The 20,716-nt window shown below is 48.9% G+C and overlaps 1 protein-coding gene across 1 annotated transcript; it reads left to right on the forward strand.

Moving 5' to 3' along the window:
* Positions 1–1,177: 1,177 nt before the first annotated feature.
* On the forward strand, positions 1,178–20,610 carry COPG1 (COPI coat complex subunit gamma 1). Its single transcript, XM_027729081.2, has 24 exons — positions 1,178–1,360; positions 4,262–4,314; positions 5,087–5,167; positions 5,268–5,339; positions 6,141–6,220; positions 7,051–7,126; positions 7,283–7,375; positions 7,702–7,788; positions 7,912–8,069; positions 8,683–8,816; positions 9,580–9,647; positions 10,388–10,576; positions 11,035–11,130; positions 12,504–12,747; positions 13,120–13,195; positions 13,527–13,630; positions 13,780–13,905; positions 14,281–14,349; positions 14,718–14,860; positions 15,982–16,153; positions 17,120–17,217; positions 18,581–18,719; positions 19,647–19,745; positions 20,324–20,610. The coding sequence occupies exons 1-24, from the start codon at positions 1,324–1,326 to the stop codon at positions 20,452–20,454; spliced, it is 2,625 nt and encodes an 874-aa protein (XP_027584882.1). The 5' UTR covers positions 1,178–1,323; the 3' UTR covers positions 20,455–20,610.
* Positions 20,611–20,716: the final 106 nt, after the last annotated feature.

The raw sequence follows: 20,716 nt of genomic DNA on the forward strand, positions 1-20,716 counted from the left end.
CAAATGAGGGGTGTCAGCAGCACCAGCAGTGGGGCCAGCCCCCGGCCCAGGGAGCTCACAGCAGCTCTGTACTAGCAGGGACGTTGTGTTGTGCCACCAGAGCCACCGTCTTCGGCACAGATGGGAGATAAGAGCAGCACGGAGCAGAGTGCGGCCGCCCCGTGCAAAGTACAGGGTGGTGCAGGCAAGGCAGAGGCCGGGGGACACCCGTGGGAGGTCCGCTGGAGCTGGTGGGGGACACGGCCATGCTCTTCGAGGAATACCTGGTGCAGGGTGAGTGAGCCCTTTGGCCTTGGAGCGGGCACTGGCTTTGGAAAGGGGGCCAAGCAACTCAGGTGACCCCACGTTCCATGGGAGGGACATATTTCAGTAGCTGGTGAAGGGACGTGCCAGTAGATGGTGGGTTGGGGTGAGGTGGTGAGGTGGCCAACAGGTCCTTTGTCATCCCTGCCTGTCTCAGGGCTCGGGGGATGGTCGGGCAGCGCTGACCCCTGAGGACACCCCACTGCAGCAGGTGGGTGCTCCGGGGCTGGGCCTGGGGTTTGTGGGTGCAAGGTACAGGATGCCGGTAGCAGTGGGGACAGGGGGCCCAGGAGACGCTTCCAGAGGCGGTGCAACCCAGCAGGATGCTCCAGGGCAGGCAGCCCAGGTGACAACTGCCCATCCCGAGAAGGGGGTTTCCCACTACCACCCCCAGTTGCCGCCTGGGGTGCTGAGCCCCTGCTAGGATCTCCTTCCCATGTACTGCCCTAGCGCCCCATCTCCCCTCCCCAACCCCAGTGTGACCCCACGCTCCAGCCCCCTCTGTCCCCAGCGTCCCTTCACCTGCCCAGTGTCCCGCTCCGCCCTTCCCCTGCCCAGTGTCTCCCCAAGAATCCCGGTGGGCCCCTCCCCAGTCCCAGTATTTCCTCTGGTACCAGTGCACCCTGCGCCAGGCCGAGTCCCCCAGTGTGCTCCCCCTAACCCCACTCCCAGTGTCCCCAGTATTCCCAGCACAACCCCAGAACCAGGGTAGCTCCAAGATCCCTGGCCCCGCCCCCGCCTCTCCGCCAATCACACCGCGCTCTTGCCGCCCGGTCCCGCCTCCTCCCCTGTCAATCAAGCCACAGCGCCCCGCCCCTCCTGCTCGCCCCCGCGAGCTACGTCAGGGGGGCGGGTTGGCGCGTGCGCAATGCGGCCGCCGCCGTGACAGTGACAGGCTGGCAGGAAGGGGCGGTGCCGGGACCGGGACCGGGATATCGGGATTGGGACCGGGATTGGAACTGCCACTACCACTACCACTGCCACTGCTACGGGGTGGGAGGGCCGCAGCGAGGCAGCACCATGCTGAAGAAGTTCGACAAGAAGGACGAAGAGTCGGGTGAGGGGAGGCGGGGGGCGCTGTGAGGAGGGAGAGCCCTCCGTGGGTACGGGGTGGGGCTGTGAGGGGGGGACCCCTCCTGTGGGTATGGGGGGAGCTGTGAGGGGAGAGATCCTCCTGTGGCTACGGAGGGGATCAGTGAGGGGGGGGCCCTCCTGTGGGTGCGAGGGGGGCTGTGAGGGGGGACCCCTCCTGTGAGTAGTGGGGGGAGCTGTGCGGGGAGACCCCCAGGAGAGCTTGGCAGCGGGAGCTGGTGCGCACGGAGCGCAGTGGGAAACGCCGTGGAAGCACCATAGGAGCACCATAGAAGCACTCTGCTCTGCTGCCGTCTCCTCACAGCTGCAGCCAGGGGCTAAACCGGTTGCATTGGCACAACACGCCGAGGTTACCCGGCCACATCACCAGATGCAAGGTCTGAGACTAAATATTGAGCATATTAGCTCTGTTCACAGTCGCCTAGCTCTCAAACCAGGTGCTAAAGCCAGGCAGAATCCTATTCGTAATTTCTGGCACTTTTTCTGAATCGTATGGTCTGCTCTTCCAATGCAATCACTGCGACTTTCAGTGGATCAGGAAAAGCTGAGAGCACCAAAGGAACATGAAGTGATAGCTTGACCTTTCAGAACTTTAGACTGAGTAGTAAGGAAAACTCTGATATTTTCTGTGGTGTGTAATTCAGGTGGAACTGATGCTTCATAAGACAGCGTTTACTTTCATGATTGTGCCTTGTGGTATCTTTTTCATCTTCCTATGAAGCTTTCTGTGCAGACTACTCTGCATAACAAATCAGCCTGTCCTGCAGCAAATTGATTCAGTGTAAATCTTGGTGATGGTTCTGCGTGACTCTGCTTGCTTTTTATTTTAATGTGCATTAAATGCTTTGCCCTTGTTTCCCTTGTCCAAAGCCTCCAGTGACATCTTGATAAGCAGAGAATTTAGTGAGGCAGCTCTTGGAGGGGAATTGCTCTTTACTTTCCTTTTGGGAAATATTCTTTATTTACGTCTGCCACACTCTTCAAGGTACTTACATTACCTATGGCCAAGGCTGGCAGGAGATGCACTTCCTTGTATTATGGTGATGAGTCTTGTTGGCTTTGTTCATGCCAGGAGCTCAGAGAACCCTCCATTATTCTTTCTGCCACTGCTGCTTGTGGCTTCACAGCAGTTTTTCTTTGCTATTGCATTTACTTCTCATCCTGTTGCTTCTGTCTAGAATGAAGATTCTTAGCATTTACTGTGCCTGCCTTTCTTCTGTGGACTGTATCTATGTCCAAAATGTATATCCTGAGTGCTTGATGTTCTCAGTATTAGGTGGAATGCATCATCCCTGAATTTACAGGCCTTGAATTCTCATTCTCTCCATGTAAAGGCTAACAGGACAGTCTTTGTTGAGATGAGTGTATCCACTTAATTGCTTCTGTCTCTTTGCTTTCCGTGGATAGTTTAGCTAGCTTTGGATGGGCTGCTTCCGCTCAGAAATGCCCTTTGACATGTTATTTTGGGCATAAAATTGTTCTGAGATCCTTGCTTTGCCAGTGACTGTCTCTCTACAAATTAAAACAAATTGCTGCTAGTCGTCCAATATTAGGAGCTTCCTGAACACACAGCCTCTGCCCCCCCTGCATCTTTCTCCTTCTCTATGGAAGAATACTTTGGCACAAGGTGCTGTGAGGACTGAGACCTCATGTACGATGTATTTCAAGATCCTTAGTGCTGTGAAAGATGAAGAGCCAATGCTGTGGCTGATTGTTCATGGCTGATTTAGGGACTGTAGACTCTGGGAATACTGTGCTGCTTGGCAGGTTTTTTGGAACACATTCACATGCTCAAACTGGAACTGGTTCATACTCACACTAGAGGTGGTTTTGCTCTTTTCCCTTGTTTTCTCTCCTCAACCCCACATAAAGTCCGTGCTTTGTTCAGCCACCTGCTGCCTTTACAAACTTCTCCCGAGCCAGAGGAGGGCAGTTTATCAAGCAGGAAGGAGCCAGAGTGCAAATGTGTTTGCTTTTGGGTGTAAGGCTGACTCTAGCCAGGGCTCCTGGCACCAGCCTAGGATGCCTCATGCCTGGGTCAGGTCGGATCTGGCCCTGGGACATGTTTTCTTTGGCAGATCAGGCTTTGGAACAAGCACTGGCACAGCCATGAAAACGGCTGCGTTTTGTCCCAGGGCCAGGCTGAACATAGGTACTAATTAAAACCTGCTTATCAATAACTGGCAGCTTTTGAAAAGCTGCAGCTCACAAATGCTTGGGAGGCAAGCTAATCCAGGCCATGCAGAATGATAGTGCTTTTCCCTCTGATTATTTTGTCCTTAATTGGTGAGGGTTTTAATTATTTAGTATAATTTATTTTGTTAAGTGGAACAATGAAAGTGACTCTGTGTCCAGTGTATCTAGTCTGCTGTTTTGTTATCTTAATTAGTGATAGAGCCAAAAATACTTTACTGGTGGATTCCTGATTGGTTTATATGGGAGGCATAAAACACTCCTGACTCACCAGTCTGGCAAGCAATACTTCTTTTTGTCTAAGCTTTTGTTTCTAGGCCTGTCTTATTGATGCTCTAACTGTCAGCAAGCTCCCAGCCCAGGGGCTGGAAATAGGTCTTTGGGGATATAGTGGAGCACAGTTATTTTACAGCTAATCAGTCTACCTTGGCTCAAAGTCAGTTACTTGTGGAGGGGATGACAAATTGAAGAATGTCCTGTCTGCTCTGACTTCCCTGACTGCCATGAAGACATCTAATTAATATTACTTAAAGAGGGAGCTCTGGTTTGCTTGGTGTTCATGAAAAAAATCAACCCGAAATGCTCAGTCTGTTTTTAAAGTATGGGTCTGGTTAGAAAGTTGCTTCCCCATAGCACCATCCCTGGAGAGATTTTTACTCTCTTTATTTTGCAGGTGGGAGTTCCAACCCATTCCAACACCTGGAGAAGAGTGCAGTCTTGCAAGAGGTAAATCCTCAGACAATCTTTTTGTGTACCCCCTTCTGGATCAAGTGTCTCCCTCCCTTGAGTAGGTCACTGGAGAACTTCAGCAAGGAAGTGGGGGTTTCTTACGGTCCTGCTAGCTCTGAAAGAATTGGGCAACAGTTCTTATTTTGTTATTGGACAGAGGAAGGGAGAAGGTTGAAATAGTCTCTGTAACAAATTAAAGACTGTGAACTATAAATGGTAATAAAAGGAATAAAATTATCTGGGAAAGCTCACCCTAAAACAGGAAGGATGGGAAATCGGCCTTGAGCAGCCCAAATGTCTTGTGGATGACAAAGTTAGTGAGTGGGGTGTGAGTGGTTATTGAATAATCTATGAATTCCCTCTGAAAAAATGGCTTTCTGTTCAAGAGCAGGTGAATGTCTCTATCCCCAGACCCTGTTGTTTGAGTGTTCTCTGTTTGCTCGGTGTTGGCGCCCGACCTCCTGTTTGTCTGTCAGAAGAGTGGTGTTTCAGCTAGCACACAATCCAGACTTGTGTGGGTGAAAGTGTCGGGAGGATTTAGCCTTTAAACCTTCATTGCACTTGGATTTGCAATCCTAGACTGCACAACCCGCTGTTTAAAAGGGTTCCATGTTTAACAGGAATTAAGGGGAAACCTGATCCAAAGTCACTGAGGATCTTGCCATACCTCACTCACAGTGTGTTGTTTGTATCAGTGTCCAAGACCAGACAGGACAGTGTTTACTAGGGGGTGTTGGTGGCAGCATCCTTGTCTGTGCTTTGTTTCCAGGCTCGAGTGTTTAATGAGACACCCATAAACCCACGAAAATGTGCTCATATCCTCACCAAGATCCTGTATCTCATAAACCAGGTAAGAGAGAGAAAATGTACAGCTATACAAATATGTACATCAGGCCTAAAGCTGGTTGTGATAGCTGGGATTAACTTCCTTCCTTCCAAACATCTTCTAGGGGGAACACCTTGGTGTCACGGAAGCTACCGAATCCTTCTTTGCTATGACGAAGCTGTTTCAGTCCAATGATGTAAGTCTGCTTGTTGTTTTCTGTATTTACCTGGTGGGACAAGTTGTCCCTTGAGATGTGCATTTTTATACACAGCTTTTCCGTCCTGGCTGGAGGTACCCGATCTGAGTGGGAAGAGTAGGGTGAAAGTTTAGAAACAGTGATCAGCTTCCTTGCCCTTCCTAGACCTTGTAGCAGCTTAACTGAAACATGCTCTGCTCTTGAGACAGAGATTCCTACCTCTGAATTGATGTTTAACTCTTGAGATTGTACTAGGCACAGATAAAACGTGTGATCAGCTGGAATTTTCTGTGCTTTGTGCCCAGCATTAAAAGATCCTACTTCCTGCTGATAGTCAATGATTGCATGTCCTGGAGGAGGCCAGGAATTAGTGCCTACCCACAGCAGTAGTACTGTCACTAGTTGTCCCCCAAACCGCAAGGCATTAAAATCATGAGACCAGTGTAGAAATCCCCAGACTCAGGAATATAAGTCACTTGCTTTTTTGCTTTTGAAGTTACACGGTGCTTTCAGCTAATGGTTTCAAGCTTTTCTCCTTGTTCATGTGAATGACAAGTGGAAAATGAAACTGTAGATCCAGCTAAGTGGATTCACCCTAAGACTGAGGGATTTAGAAGAGGAAGAGGTGTTTTGTTAATCAATATGGGTTTTGTACATCTTTTACACTTGGGGAATGGGGCTCTCTGAAGGTATCAGGTTCGTGTGATCTTCGCAATAAAATTATGCAAGCAGGGAAAACTGAGATCCCTTCCTATCTGGGATCATCTCAGCTGATGTCTTTCTTCCCTCTTTCCCTGTCAGCCAACTCTCCGCAGGATGTGTTACCTAACTATCAAAGAGATGTCTTCAATTGCAGAAGATGTGATCATTGTTACCAGCAGGTCAGTCACTTCACTTCTCTTACTGTTATATTGACATGCCCTCCAGCAATGTCTGTCCAACCTCTTGGAGATGACTGTAGTCCCTAAGCAGTGTGCTTATATAGGGAACGACCTTGGTGAGGAAAAACTTTTCCTTTATAAAAGATCATTAAAATACAGACACGGGACTCATAGTGATATATGTGAAATGTGCTGTGTCCCCATATCCTATGCCCATGGGTGTTTGGATTGTCTCTTTTGATTACCTGATACAGCAGCACTGCTGTTTTTTCCCTTTTTGCAAAAGGCTGTTTCATTAACTCCTGTCTGAATGCCTTGAAGCTTTTTGAAGAATTCTGACATAAATCCCAAGGCTTTCAACAAGTAGACAAGGATTTACTACTTCTGTAGCAGCACAGACTGCAACTTCACCAGGGAACAAAATTCTCTCTGTGATTCATTCTTGAATTGCTGATCATCCCACTGAAATGCCCTGTGGGGAATCAGGAGCCTGAGGGTATAGGGTCTGCTGAGGGCTCATCGATTGTCTCACACTGACCAGGACCCTGGGGAAAGGGCAGGAATGAGCAGGAAGACAAATGCCTCAGAGGGTACGTGTGTGTGCTCCAGCCCCACTTGGTGAACAGGAGCCCATGCAGCTGCTGATGGGCTTGGAGCTGGGTGCTGATCTCCTCCTGCCTGCCCACCCTGGTGGGACTTGCCCAAGGCCTGCAGTTGCCTGCTTGGCATTCAGCTGTGATGCTGGCTGCCTGCTGCTCTGTGTGCACTGTGTGTGCACCTGGGAGCTGCTGGCTCAGGAGTGCAGTATTGAGAGCTTCCTGTTTTCCCAGCTTAACCAAAGACATGACTGGGAAGGATGACAATTACCGAGGCCCCGCTGTGAGAGCGCTCTGTCAGATCACTGATGTAAGTGCTGCTTTTCCCTTGGGGCAGCCCTAGGCCCTTCACCTTTTCCTACTTCACCCCATCCCACCTTCTACTCTGCTCTTCATGCCTTTGCATCTCCCCTTTCACACTCCTAACAGCTTTTCCATATCAGCTCTTGTTTCCCTCTCCCTGCAGAGTACCATGTTGCAGGCCATTGAGCGCTACATGAAGCAGGCAATTGTTGACAAAGTGCCAAGTGTATCCAGCTCCGCTCTCGTGTCTTCCTTGGTATGTACTCCCTGCAGCACAGGCCTGAGGCTCTGTCAAGCTGGGAAGTCATCTGTGGCGGGACTGGACACCTTGACAGTTTCAGGGTTTCCTGTTTGCTATTCCTGTCTTTGTGAACTGAGGGAGTGGTGCTGACTTTGAGAGAGATTGTGGACCTCTTGAGGCCTCGGCCATCATGTCCAGGTCTCTGCGTGCTGATGCCTTGCTCTTCTATAAGTTGCTGCTGCCAGCACCCTCATGGGGAGGGCTCACTGTTTCTTAATATGAGCTGCAATTCCCAAAGCTTCCTTATCTCATGGGTTGTCCGTGGCTTCATCTCCCTCCAGCACTTGCTGAAGACCAGTTACGATGTGGTAAAACGCTGGGTGAACGAGGCTCAGGAGGCAGCTTCCAGTGACAATATCATGGTGCAGGTAGGACACACAGGGAATAGCCAGCAGCAGCTGGGAGTGGAGCAAGCTGCTAGAGCTCAGCCAGCCACCTCTGGGCAACAGAGGGGACAGAAAGGGTTTGTGACGTTCTCTTTCCCTGCACAGTACCACGCTCTGGGCCTGCTCTACCACGTGCGGAAGAACGACCGCCTGGCAGTCAACAAGATGCTCAGCAAGTTCACGCGCCACGGCCTCAAGTCCCCGTTTGCCTACTGCTTGATGATCCGGATAGCCACAAAGCTGCTGGAGGAGGAGGCTGGCAGGTGGGGGTGCTCCTTTGCCCTGCTGGAAGAATTTCCTCAGGTCCTGCTTCCATCTCCTCTTGCAGGCTCCCTTGCCATTTCATTATTTCTGTCTTTGAAGAGCAGCATGCAGGTTCTACCCTCTTATTGTTGGGTCAAAAAGCAGAGAAAATAGAGGATGTTTTCATTGCTTTGAGATGGCTTCTGTGAGTCTTGTCTGTGTGCTAGCACATTGAATGCTTTCTTGTTTTTCTGGACTGTTTTGCTCAGCTCTTCTTTATGGAGATGTTCTACTTAATTTTCTCTTCTGTAATTACTTGTTGACCATGTATCCAGTGTGGCTTCCTGGATTAGAGTTGTGGTGTGTACGGTCAGTTCTCAGTGTGTGAGGGTTAAGGGAGATTCCCTTTAGTGAGGTAGAGGGTGTCTTCTCAGAAGACAGCCTGACTTTCAAGCAAGCTGAAAGTACAGTATAATGATCACTGCAAAATCCGGGGACAGAGTGGGTTTATGGCTGCTTTTACCTTTCTACCTTTCTACAGGTTATGGTACCTGCCCATTTCTGCTGCTGAATTCTTCATTTCTGTTAGTACCTTTGCTCTAATTCATTCTTGTGGGGTTTTTTATCCCTTAGCCGCGATAGCCCCCTGTTTGATTTCATCGAGAGCTGCCTAAGGAACAAGCATGAGATGGTGGTGTATGAAGCTGCATCTGCCATTGTTAACCTGCCCAACTGCACTGCCAAGGAGCTAGCTCCAGCTGTCTCAGGTAAGTGTGGTGCTCCTGGCCATGGAATTATGGGCCTGTGGTAACCTACAGGGGACACCTGCTGATTGCCCCAAGAAACAAGGACCTTGTGTAGTTTCAGGCTTGTAATGCTGCTGTACCCTTTGTTGCTTTATGCTGCTGCTGAGAGCCTGTGGTGTCTGTAAATAGCTTTGCTCCTGTATAAAGGTATTTCCTGGTGTGTTCAAGTGTAGGTTACTAGAGGGGTCTCTTTTTTTTCTGTGAAACAGGGATGAATTATAACTGATAAATGTCCCTGCTTTAGGCTGAGTGTAACTGTGCAAGAAGCCAAGGTGTTGGGGTCCTGCCTTATCAGCTCAGTCCATCCAAAGGTTCTTCTGAGCTGAGACTCTTGGCAGGGAGGTTGTATGTCACCTCTCTGCACAGGGAGGGTGCCCTTCATGGGCCAGCCCTGGGAAAGGAGCAGGGTTTGCATGAAATGGAGAACAGCAGTTCAAATTGACTTAATCGGAAAGATGACAAAGTGATGAAATTGGCTTTCACGAGGAGTGAAGGACAGCAGCACCATGGAAAAAGAAGGAGCTAGTTGCTAGCAGGGATGTGTGGCAAAGGGGACAACAAGAAGGGAGGAAGGTGGTAAATTCACAGTTGCTTCTTAAACATGCTTCTAGTTACCTTGTGCTTGCAGCTGTCTCTTTTCACTGAAGCTCTTCTCTGGGTATGAAACACTTCTCAATAACAGAGTGCCTAAATGTCTGCCTTTGTTGTTTTTCCCACCTTGCAGTTCTGCAGCTGTTCTGCAGCTCCCCGAAGGCAGCACTGAGATATGCAGCCGTCCGTACCCTCAACAAGGTAGGAGCCAGTCCCTTGGGAGCTCCCACAGTGCCTTGTGTTAGGGAGGTGCAGACTTCAGAAGAAGAAGGGGCCAGATTATGTGATGATTTTGTGTGAATAACCTCTACTCTGTGGCTACAGCCTTACATTTCATTGCTTTCTGAGTGGAATAAAACCTCAAAGAACACTCTACAGAAGGAAGAAAAAAAACAAACCAATAATTTTCACAGGTCTCTTAGAGTGTCATTGCTCTTGGTGTTACTGCTTTCACTTCTGAGCTTCCCATGGTGAAGAAGCTCCTTGTAAAACAGGGATCAAACCTTGATGCTGCTTCTTGCCTGCTCCATGGCAGTCTTTGCTTTTCCCTTCACCTTACAAAGTCTATAAAAGAAAAAGAGAATGTCAATGTCTGGTAACTGCTGTGCTTCCACCCACGGAGGTGTTTTGCCCAGCTAGTCTGGCTGAATTTTTGTTGGGAGTTCATAGCTTTCTTTTCTTTCTATATAGAAGAGAATGAGAGAGTTAAAAATAGTAAAAGATTGTTTATTTTACTACTGCTTCTCTTCTGGCAATGAGTGCAATTCTGCAGGAAATGAGAGCTTGTTACCTTAACTCCAGATTAGCTGTTTGTCTGAGATGCCCCTCGTGTACAGTCTATACCATTTATTTCTATAGGAAGGGAGTGAGTTTTGGTGGGTTTTGCCAGCTGGGCCTTTTGCATCTGTTGAGTGATTTTCATTCTTCCTCCTCTGCTGTAGGTGGCCATGAAGCACCCATCTGCTGTGACTGCCTGTAATCTGGACCTGGAGAACCTTGTGACAGACTCCAACCGCAGCATCGCCACCCTGGCCATCACCACGCTACTGAAAACCGGCAGTGAGAGCAGCATTGACCGGCTCATGAAACAGATCTCCTCTTTCATGTCAGAAATTTCAGATGAGTTCAAGGTAAGGAAGTGGGAGGAGGGAGGGACACCAGGCTCCGGAAGAAACCCCATGGTCTTTGTCCATGTTTGTGTGTGCACTCTGAAACCTGCATGGAACTGCTTCCAGCAGCTGGGCCATGGAATACTTGCAGGGAAGAGAAATAATTTGAAGCTATATGCCTTGGTTGTACAGCACCTAGCTCTAAAGTCACATGCTCTCTTCTGGGGAGATGCCTTTTGAGAATCAAATCTCTTCCTTCTTTCCAGTGAGTGTGGGGGTTTTTTGGGGGCTAACCTGTGCATAAAGATCAATCTCTTCCGGTTCCTAGGACTGTACCTCCTGGAACTGCATTTGTTGCATCAGTAAAGACAAAATCGTGGTTTCCAGGCCAGGGACCAGCACAAAGTTGACACAATTCATATAGTTTTTCCTGCCTAGTGAAACAGAATTGTTTTTTACTCCCCACCCTCTTCCCCCAGGTGGTGGTGGTGCAGGCCATCAACGCGCTGTGCCAAAAGTACCCTCGCAAGCACGCCGTCCTCATGAACTTTCTCTTCACTATGCTTCGGGAAGAGGTAAGTTTGCAGGACAACCATGTGTTCCTTGTTTGTGTGCGTGAACCGTGGCCCTTGTGCAAGTCAAGCTTTTGCTGATAATGCTGTGCGGTAAGAGCCTCTCTCTAAGAGGTTTGCAGCCTAACTGCAGATATGCCCAGCTGTGCACAACAGTTATAAGCATATTGACAGGCATATTTTTAGTGTGGTTTTCATTCTTTGATTTTTTTTTTCCTGGGGGTTTATTAACTCTCAAAGCAAATGCAGGCAACAGCAGATCTGTTGGCAGTCCATGTGTGTTTCACATTTGAACCAGCTTTCTTTTATACTTTGACAGCAAATTCCAAGAAGTTTTGTCTTGTACGCAAAGATTCGGTAACAACCTATTTATTGATGACACGGGACCACTTTTGTTCTGGTGTCTGTGCTGTGGCAGTGAAGGGATCATGAGTACCTATAACCATTCTCTGCATTCAGTCAGACATAAATTGCGGAAAGACAGCTTTACAGAGGTTTGCTGAGGCCGTTTCTAAATGAGCAAACATGCCTGCAACACAACTGGCACCGCTGCTTGCTCTGACATCACTTTCTGCCTATTACAGCCTCTCTATTGGGAACAAACCAGAGCATCTCATTTTGCTCCTGTGAAAAATGGACCATTCTCCTTTCCCAGATTTTCTGTGGGTGGATGGTATCGTTTTGAATGTGGTTTTGTACTTCAAACCATTCTGTTTTAAAGCTTTTTTTAATCCAAAGTAGCTCCGGAAAGATCCAAATGGCCAGCACTGTGCATGTAATTGGCAAAGGATGGCGTGTGGTTTAATCCTCTGGTGTGTATTGAGGACACCAGTAAATAATGTCTGAAGATAAGCAAGCATTACTGGGTTATGGGCTGTACCTGGGGAGGTATTGATTGTCTGTCATCCCACACTAATGGGGCTATGTGCTGCATCCTGCTGTGGCAGATATGATCCTTCATATATTTCTCTTGTGATTCATCCTCAGATGTCTGGTGCTAAAGGGGAGAGGGTTGGGTTTTTTTCTCCTCCCATATGGCTGTTTTTAAGCACTAATTCTGGCATCAGAGGATTTTGAAGGAGATATAAACTCTTCAGGCAGATGGATTCTTTTGCCCTCTTTAGGACTTGGGGTTTTTTTCTCTTCACTGCAGCCATTCTGAAGGGCTGTGGCAAGAGAGCTTGAATGTTAGCTGGCCCTCTGGGTGTAAAGAGGGTCAGAAGTGGGGGCAACATTACCACCCTTCTCCTTTAAAACACAGATTAAAAGAACTGAGTGTGGGTGACCTTTTCTAAGGAAGTTTTTTCCTGTCTAGCTAGCTCAGTCTCTAAAATACTTTGAGATTTCCAGCTGAGCAGTTCCCTTTTGCTCCTTAGGGTGGCTTTGAATACAAGAGGGCCATCGTGGACTGCATCATCAGCATCATTGAGGAGAACTCGGAGAGCAAAGAGACAGGCCTGTCTCACCTCTGTGAATTCATCGAGGACTGCGAGTTCACTGTGCTGGCCACACGAATCCTCCACCTCTTGGGGCAGGAAGGGCCCAAAACCAACAACCCCTCCAAATACATTCGTTTCATCTACAACAGGGTTGTTCTGGAGCATGAAGAAGTCCGGGCAGGTAAGGGACAGACCTGCAAAACTGTCTGCCTTATGACAGATCTTCAAGAACTATAGCATAGGAACACCTCTGCTTTTGAGGGTTGTAGTTTGCTCTAGGCCTAAGCAGATCTTTTTACACAGCAAAGATCCTGCACTAGTATTGATGGAAGAGGTGGCCTGCAGCTGAGAAATGGGAAGGGATATGCACTGGCTCTGAAACTAGACAGAGTTTTGCAGGCACTCTGCTGTAATACCTCTGCCTCTTCTAGTCACAGTAATGCTTTCCTAATGTAACATCTCTGATATGGCATTTGATCAAGGCCAAGAAATGGAGGAAACTTCATCTGTTTTTTTTGCTTTCTAATTCTGTTTCCACGACTTGTGCTTACAGGTGCTGTAAGTGCCCTGGCCAAGTTTGGAGCCCAGAACGAGGAGATGTTACCCAGTATCCTGGTTTTACTGAAAAGGTCAGTTGTACTTCAGAGTTTCTCAACATCCTAGGTGAAAAACACTGTTTGCATGAGGTCTTGTTAGCATCCCCATGCATGTCTAGTCTCTTCTGGCTGTGGATCTGAGAAGGTACAGTCTGTTCCTGGGATCCTGTGATGGGATCACCACTGCATTCAGCACCACATAGTGGACAGAAGCCATGTGTGGCAGATTATTGCTTTTCTAATACAATTACTGGTAGACTGCTGGTTCCCTCCTGTGGCACGTTCTTTCTGGCCCTGTGAAGTGGCTTAGTCACCTGGATTTATTCACGTGGACTCTGAAGAAATTTTTCGACTTTCCTCTCAGGTGTGTGATGGATGACGACAACGAAGTGAGAGACAGAGCCACCTTCTACCTGAACGTTCTGGAGCAGAAGCAGAAAGCCCTCAATGCTGGTTACATCCTGAATGGTACTGCAGGAAGGCCTAAAAACAGTCTAAAGGCCTAAAAAGGCTTTAGGCCTTTAGGAAGGCCTAAAAAAAGTCTGCACCCCTTTCCTGGTTTAACAAGAGTTAAATGCATTATTGCGGTTTCACTGCCCTGTCCCTTCCATCCACAGGTTTGACGGTTTCCATCCCTGGCCTGGAGAGGGCTCTGCATCAGTACACCCTGGAGCCCTCCGAGAAGCCCTTTGACTTGAAATCTGTTCCTTTGGCAACAGCTCCTATCATCGAGCAAAGACCAGGTGAGGAACAGTCCCCTGGATGCTAGTGATTCTCTGCATTGAGCTTGCTGGGGATTGCTGAACTCCATCCTATTTGAATTTTGTGGGATTACATCTTCTGTAAAGACTAAGACCAGCAAATCTGGCTGCTCCCACATTAGTGTTTCAGTTTAGTCCAGCTGCTAATAATAGTAGTAGCTGGCAATCCTCACTGTAGCTGCTGCAGTTCTAAAGGTGTTTAGGAAGCCAAATACAGGGGACTAGTCTATATCAAAATGAGAAATGAGCTCCCTTCCTTTCCTTAGTCAAATCGTTCTCCAGACATTGATTGCTTCTTACTCTTCACCTTCAAATTTTTTGGGTTTGTTTTTATATGTTTGGTTCTTTCTTTTGCAGAAAATGCCCCTGTTGCTGTAGTGAAACAGCCAGAGAAGGTGGCAGCAACACGGCAAGAAATATTCCAAGGTAAACTGATGCAAGGCTTCTTCTGTGTCTGTGTGTGAGAACTCTGCAGCCACCTCTTGCTGAGCCTGCCATAGCCCCTCTGGCTTTCTCTCATCTTCTTGCAGGGAGTGACACAGGCTCCCATCTGAAGATCAGCTGTTCACTCCTGAGGGGTGGGGGTGCCTGCAGTCCTGTTCATTCTACCTTGCAGTAGATGTGGGCAAAGTATGACTCTGCCTTTAATTTTAGAAGTTCCTAGGGAATGTTTATGGGTATTTGATGGATAGTTCCTTGCTGTAGCAGCTTCTGGCAGCTGAAACAAGGGGTTTGAGTCTGCTAACACCTTCCTGTGGGTTGAGGAAGGCAATGGTTTGTGTCCTCTATTTCAGAGCAACTGGGGGCCATCCCAGAGTTTCGGGGACTGGGCCCACTCTTCAAGTCTTCCCCAGAGCCTGTCGCCCTGACAGAGCTGGAGACAGAGTATGTGGTTCGTTGCACCAAGCACACGTTTGTCAACCACATGGTGTTCCAGGTGGGTAGCTATGGGGTGTGGTACTGAAAACTATTGGAAAAGAAGCTCCTGACTGGCTAAAAGCTCCACTGGGAAGAAATAACTAAGGGATATCTTTGTTCAAAGCAGGACACTGCAATGATGAGTCCTTAGTTTCTTATCCATGGCAGCAGAGCCTCAGAGAAAAGTAATAATTTGGGGGGGGGGGTGTGTGGCTGAACAATGCTTACAGGTACAATCAAAACAAATCCAACAAGCACTAGATGGGGCTGTTCTCACTGAGCAGTTGGCAAGGGGGGCTGTGTTCTTCCCTCAGAGTCCCCAAGCACGTGGTTTGAGCATCAAAGAGCAAAGCTTGCTACATCTGAGAAGCTGAAAAGGGTACCCAAGAAAGGGAGGCGGGGTGGGGGGGCAGAGCTCTTCATGCTCTTTTTGTTTTAGCCTGTGTAGCACACGTGCTGTTTTCTGTACATCTTGGCCTTGGCCGTACATGTGAGGTGTTAGGATTGATGTGTCAGCATCTTTTCCTGGGCCTCAGGGACTCTGAAGCACAGTGAGTCCTACAGTACCTTGTGAAGGGCCGTGTTTTGTCCTTCGCCAGCTCCTTCCTCAAAAGCTCAGAACTGCTTACACAGCCCTCGCAGGAGTTGATCTTTGTTTCTGTTGTCCATCCACCAGATGCAATTGTATGAGGTTAAAAGACATGGCATTGCAGCTGGAACAAAGACTAATCAGAAAGTTCAGACTTGCTAAAAACATGAAGCTTGCTGAAACTTGCTCAAGCTGTCCCCAATTTGAGCTATGCAAAGGATCATCTTCCCACCTGCTATGGGGCACTGTGTCCCTGTAGCATCGGGTGGGATGATGTAGGCAACACAATACTTGCATTTCCATAGAGCAAAGAGTTATCCCAGGAATGACCACCCAGGGCATTGGAGGAAAAAGGACTCCCCTTCAGGGTTTTGGTTTCTCCTGTAAATTGCTCTGTGATTGCCCAGCTGATAGCAAGGAGCACGGTGGAAACACAAAGAGCTGGAGGTTCACCAGGTGACACCACGCTCCCACTCTGCCTAAGCTGAGCCTGCTATCAGATGAGTAGTGAACAGCTTCAAGCTGTTGCTGCCTTCCTCTTCCCTGTTTAGTTTGACTGCACAAATACCCTGAACGATCAGATCCTGGAGAATGTCACAGTGCAGATGGAGCCAACAGAGGGGTATGAGGTCATTGGCTATGTACCTGCCAAAACCCTGGTGTACAACCAGCCGGGAACCTGCTACACGCTGGTGGCACTGTCTGAAGAGGATCCGACAGCAGGTAAACAGTTTGCACTCTGTTTTTTCCTGTACTGTTCATCCCCACACATCCTACCGTGCATCCTAGCCAGATATTTATAGCCTTTGTGTGGGTGCAGCCCTGAGTGATGCTGAGCATGACTTGTGTTTGCTGTTTGGGGGCTGTCAGGCCTCCCTTCTCCTCTCCTGGTTCCCCTGCACTGTAGCACTGTCGAGTCAGGCTATGAGAGCTGGCAGATGAGCATTCAGCTCTCTGCTGAGTTGTCTCCCATGCACTCTGGCATGTTTTTCGGTCTGTCTTTATGTTTGATGAGGGGAGGCTGGTACTTATAAAGTGCTCTGAGTCCCCAAATGCTCTGAGGAGCAAAGGGGTATTTCAGACAAACCACTAGAATTTCAGGGATGCCTATTTGAACTGAACATCCCCCCATTTGCCACTGTCCGGAACATGAACCTGTGCTTTGGTCTCCCTGCTTTGTGCTCTAGCACTGCTCACCTGTGTGTGTTGCTGCTGTTCACTCAGCAGTACCCAGTTCCTAGGAATGAGTCATCGCTTCCTCTCCCATCCCAGCTCAGTGGTATTAATCAGCTGCAGCATTGCAGTGCAAGGTGGTTTCATTTCAGAGGCGCGTGAACCCATCCCTAGATGCGGATCCTGCCTCTTCACAATGTGCTGGTGGGACATGTTTAGTTAGTATTCCCAAAACAACATGAGGTTCATCAGTAATAGCACTTGATCTGGGGATTATCGTCTCGTAGAACCATCATGAGCCTGTCTTTATCACTGTGTGCTAGCCTTAATATACAAATAAATACCTTGTGCATGAGAGACAGAAACTGTTGGAGAGCCCTTTCTAGGTCACTGGCTAAACCTGTGCTGCTGACAGTGACAGGGAGAACCTGGCTGCCCCAAACCTCCCAGCCCCTTCTGCAGAGTTATGGGGATGTGGTGGCAACTGTGGTTTTGCCTTTGTCTCCCTGCCTCCAGTGGCCTGTACCTTCAGCTGCATGATGAAGTTCACTGTCAAGGACTGTGACCCAAACACGGGGGAGACAGACGACGAGGGTTACGAGGATGAGTATGTGGTAAGGAGCTGGGCATGTACCTGGTCATGGAAACTCCTGTCCTTTTGAGGGGTTTGTGATCTGAACTTGGACTCCTGCAAGCAATGATGTGACCACTGACACTGATGTGGGTAGCATCACGTGAGGAGAGAGTTCTTGCTGTCTCTGGTATCTGTCCAAGGATGCAGATGGGGGTTTGCAGAGCTTGCCTTGTCTCATTTGGAGTATTCTCCTATTGCTCTCCAGATGGACACCTGACTGCAGGATATGTAGTTTTGGGGGCCACAGTGCATCCCCCAGGTTTGGCTGGCTGTGCCCTATGGACTGCAGCAATGGCACACTCAGGGTTGTGGAGACAGAGGGCTGTTGGGCATCTTTTGTTCTCCATGAATTGCTCCCATGGTGGCACAGTTAATTGTCTAGAGGCTTGCCTGGTACAGGAAAGTTGCCATCCTTGTCGTTTTTCTGGGGAACGTGGGGCTTTCACTCCCCAGCAGTGAGATTGCTGAAAGCATCAATGCTGCAGAAGCATCTCTCTTCCTCAAAGAGGAAGGGATGTTGTACACAGCCTCAGCTTGCCCTGTTAGCTCCAGAGACTGTTTTCTATGCATTGCCTGTCACTGCTGTGAATCTGATTAGAGGCACTGCTGTGCAGTGAGTCACTGTCTTCCCAGCAGGAGTGGGGAGGGTTTTTCTCAATGGAATGTGCAAGGTTAACCCCTCTCTCAGCTTCCCACCACTCACCAAGTCACCAAGTGATATTTAAACAAAATCTTCCATGTGTTTCAACTGGAATCAGGAGGAGATTCTTTCCTGCAGCGATTGCTGAAATGAATGCAGGCTGGTGTGCAGCCAGCTCTGGCACTGCCTGCCCTTCAATATGCACTCTGGAGGGACAAGCCCAGTTCTGCCTTGCACAGGTGTAGTCACAGCAGCAGCTCAGCTACCCCAGTGCCAGTATTAGGTGATAGCAGTCTGACAGTGTCTCACTACCAACCTACAAAACGATAAGCCAGAAAAGCAAAACACAAGCTTATGTGCATTTCAGGGGAAAATGCTGCATCTGTGTGAGCACAAGCAGCTATTTCTAAGCTTTTGGGTTTCCTTCTGTTTTGGCTGTTTGTCCAGGGCTTTGATCTCTGTCAGGCCGAGGGCTGTGCTCAGAGGGAGAACCTGATTTGTAAGCCCTGGAAAGAGCATCACCAGGGCCTTTCTCAGGCCTAGCAGTTGCTCAAACAAGCGGTGTTTGCTCAAGCAAACCAGAAGTGGAAGTGGAGGCAGTCTCCTGCCTTCACCTGATCTCAGGGAATCCAGTCTAAGGTTCACTTTGTGGAGAACAGGGTCAAGAACAACCATGTTTCACTTGAACCTCTTCTACCACCAGCTTGAAGACCTGGAGGTAACAGTGGCTGATCACATCCAGCGAGTTCTGAAGCCAAACTTTGGAGCAGCCTGGGATGAAGTGGGTGACGAGTTTGAAAAGGAAGAGACCTTTACTTTATCTGCTATTAAAACCCTTGAAGGTAAGGAAGGGGGTGTCTGAGCACAGCAGAGCTTGTACTGTTCCCTCCAGTGGCAGAGTCTGGAGGCCCAATCTGGCTCACTTTAGAGCTCTCACAGAAAAGCTAATGGGGCAAAACCCTTCATAAGCTTTTCACCAGAGCTGTTTAATGTGGAGCTACAGTTACTGTGATAACAAATTAGCTCAGGTTTCAAAAAAAAACAAATGAGTGTTCTAGGCCCAGTGGAAACCAGGATTATGGGAGGCAAGAGAATATCTTGGTTTGTTTTCACACTTTACCCTCCCAAGCAGACAGACCATAGTTCAGCTGTGGGCTCTCACCATTCTTCTTGAGGCCAGTAAGAAAAAATGCAAAAAGCAGAAGACATGAGGTTGGTGGGCAGGCTGGTGGTGTAAGCCCTCTTGTCTTTCATCATGTATTAAAGAGTCCTATTTTCACTGAGAAGCCTATGAAAACTCAGTGCTTTTGATGCCTTAGGAGGGTGTCCTTGTCCTGTAACCATCTCTGTGCTCCCTTGCACAGCCCCTTGGGGTTTGAAATACCCTCCCTGAGGCCTTTTCAGATTCCTCCTGAAGACCTGTGACTTCTGCAAGATATTTCCTTCCTTCTGCATCTCTCTCCAGAGAGGTGAACAGACTGTCAGGGCTGTGCAGTAAGTGCAGCCAGCTGCACTCTCCTACTGCCCTTGTTTGACTCCTTCACCTTCTCTGTTGCACCTTTGCTACATCACAGAACTCTCTCATGGCAGTGGGTTTTTTGTGTGTTGCCTTTGCCTCCCTTCTAAAACTACCCTTCTGACTAATGCTGTGTGTCCCTCAAGACAATGAGCACGAACCCTAACATGTTGGAAAGGCTTGAGTCACCTTTAGGTGCCCCTGTTAAGATACCTGTGACATGGAGCCCCTTTTATTTATTTTTTTCTAACAGAGGCAGTTAGCAATATCGTGAAGTTCCTGGGAATGCAGCCTTGTGAGCGGTCGGATAAAGTGCCAGATAACAAGAACTCTCACACACTGTACCTGGCAGGTGAGCTGTGGAGTGAGGTTCTCTGCATGAGGAGCAGCTCTTTGGGAGGTCACACAGAGCTGCCTGTTGAGAATCGGGGCAGGAGTTTCTGATGGAACCCACTGCAATTCAAGTTGGATTTGGAGGCTTCTGCCTGCCATGATTTCTGTCTCTGCAGTGTAGAGTAGCTGGTGTTGGGATCAGGGAGGGTGCTGTGGTGGGGGGATGTCGGATTAGCCCCAGGCTGAGCTGGGTGGAATTTACTATCTTAGTTATCTGTGGCATCCTGGTTTGGAATTAGTCTGGGGCAGGAAATAGAGCAGCCTTGCCCAGCAAAACGGATCAGTACTGGAGCTCTTGGATGAGTGTCTGGATCTCTTCTCACCTGAAGTTTATTTTACACTTTGCTTTCATGGGTTTTACAGTAGCAGGAGTCCCAGATATGTTATAATGAATGGGAATAATGCTGCTTGAGGGTCTCTCCTGGCCCAGTGCTGGGATTTGACAGGCTACCTGTGGGGAACCTGTCCGTGCCAAGCAGTAGTGTTCATTTTTAGCCTGCAGCGCTCTCACCCCTTCCTTCCCCTCTCCCCTCCCAGGTGTGTTCCGGGGTGGCCATGACCTCCTGGTGCGGTCTCGTCTGGTCCTGACCGACACGGTGACGATGCAGGTCACGGCCCGCAGCGGGGAGGAGCTGCCCGTGGATGTGATCATGGCCTCCGTCGGATAAACCCCCCTCTCCAGGACTGCCCTGACTCCGAGCCCCCGCGGGCAACGCTTCTTTCTCCGGCAGCAGAATAGGAATCGCGGTCACTAGAGCAGCTTTTGTGTTCTCTGCAGTACAGCTGTACTTGGGTCTCTGTCTATAAAACCACCATGTTTTTAAGCTCTGCCTACGCCGCGCTTTGTCCCCGCACCGCAGCGTTTCGCGGCGGGCGGCCCTGACCGCCGCTCCCGGTGTCCTCCTCCCGGTGTCGTTCCAATAAAACCGT

The sequence above is a fragment of the Pipra filicauda genome, unplaced genomic scaffold (assembly GCF_003945595.2).
Source record: "Pipra filicauda isolate LSUMZ 115617 unplaced genomic scaffold, ASM394559v2 scaffold165_size2600900_pilon, whole genome shotgun sequence".
NCBI classification, from domain to species: domain Eukaryota; kingdom Metazoa; phylum Chordata; class Aves; order Passeriformes; family Pipridae; genus Pipra; species Pipra filicauda.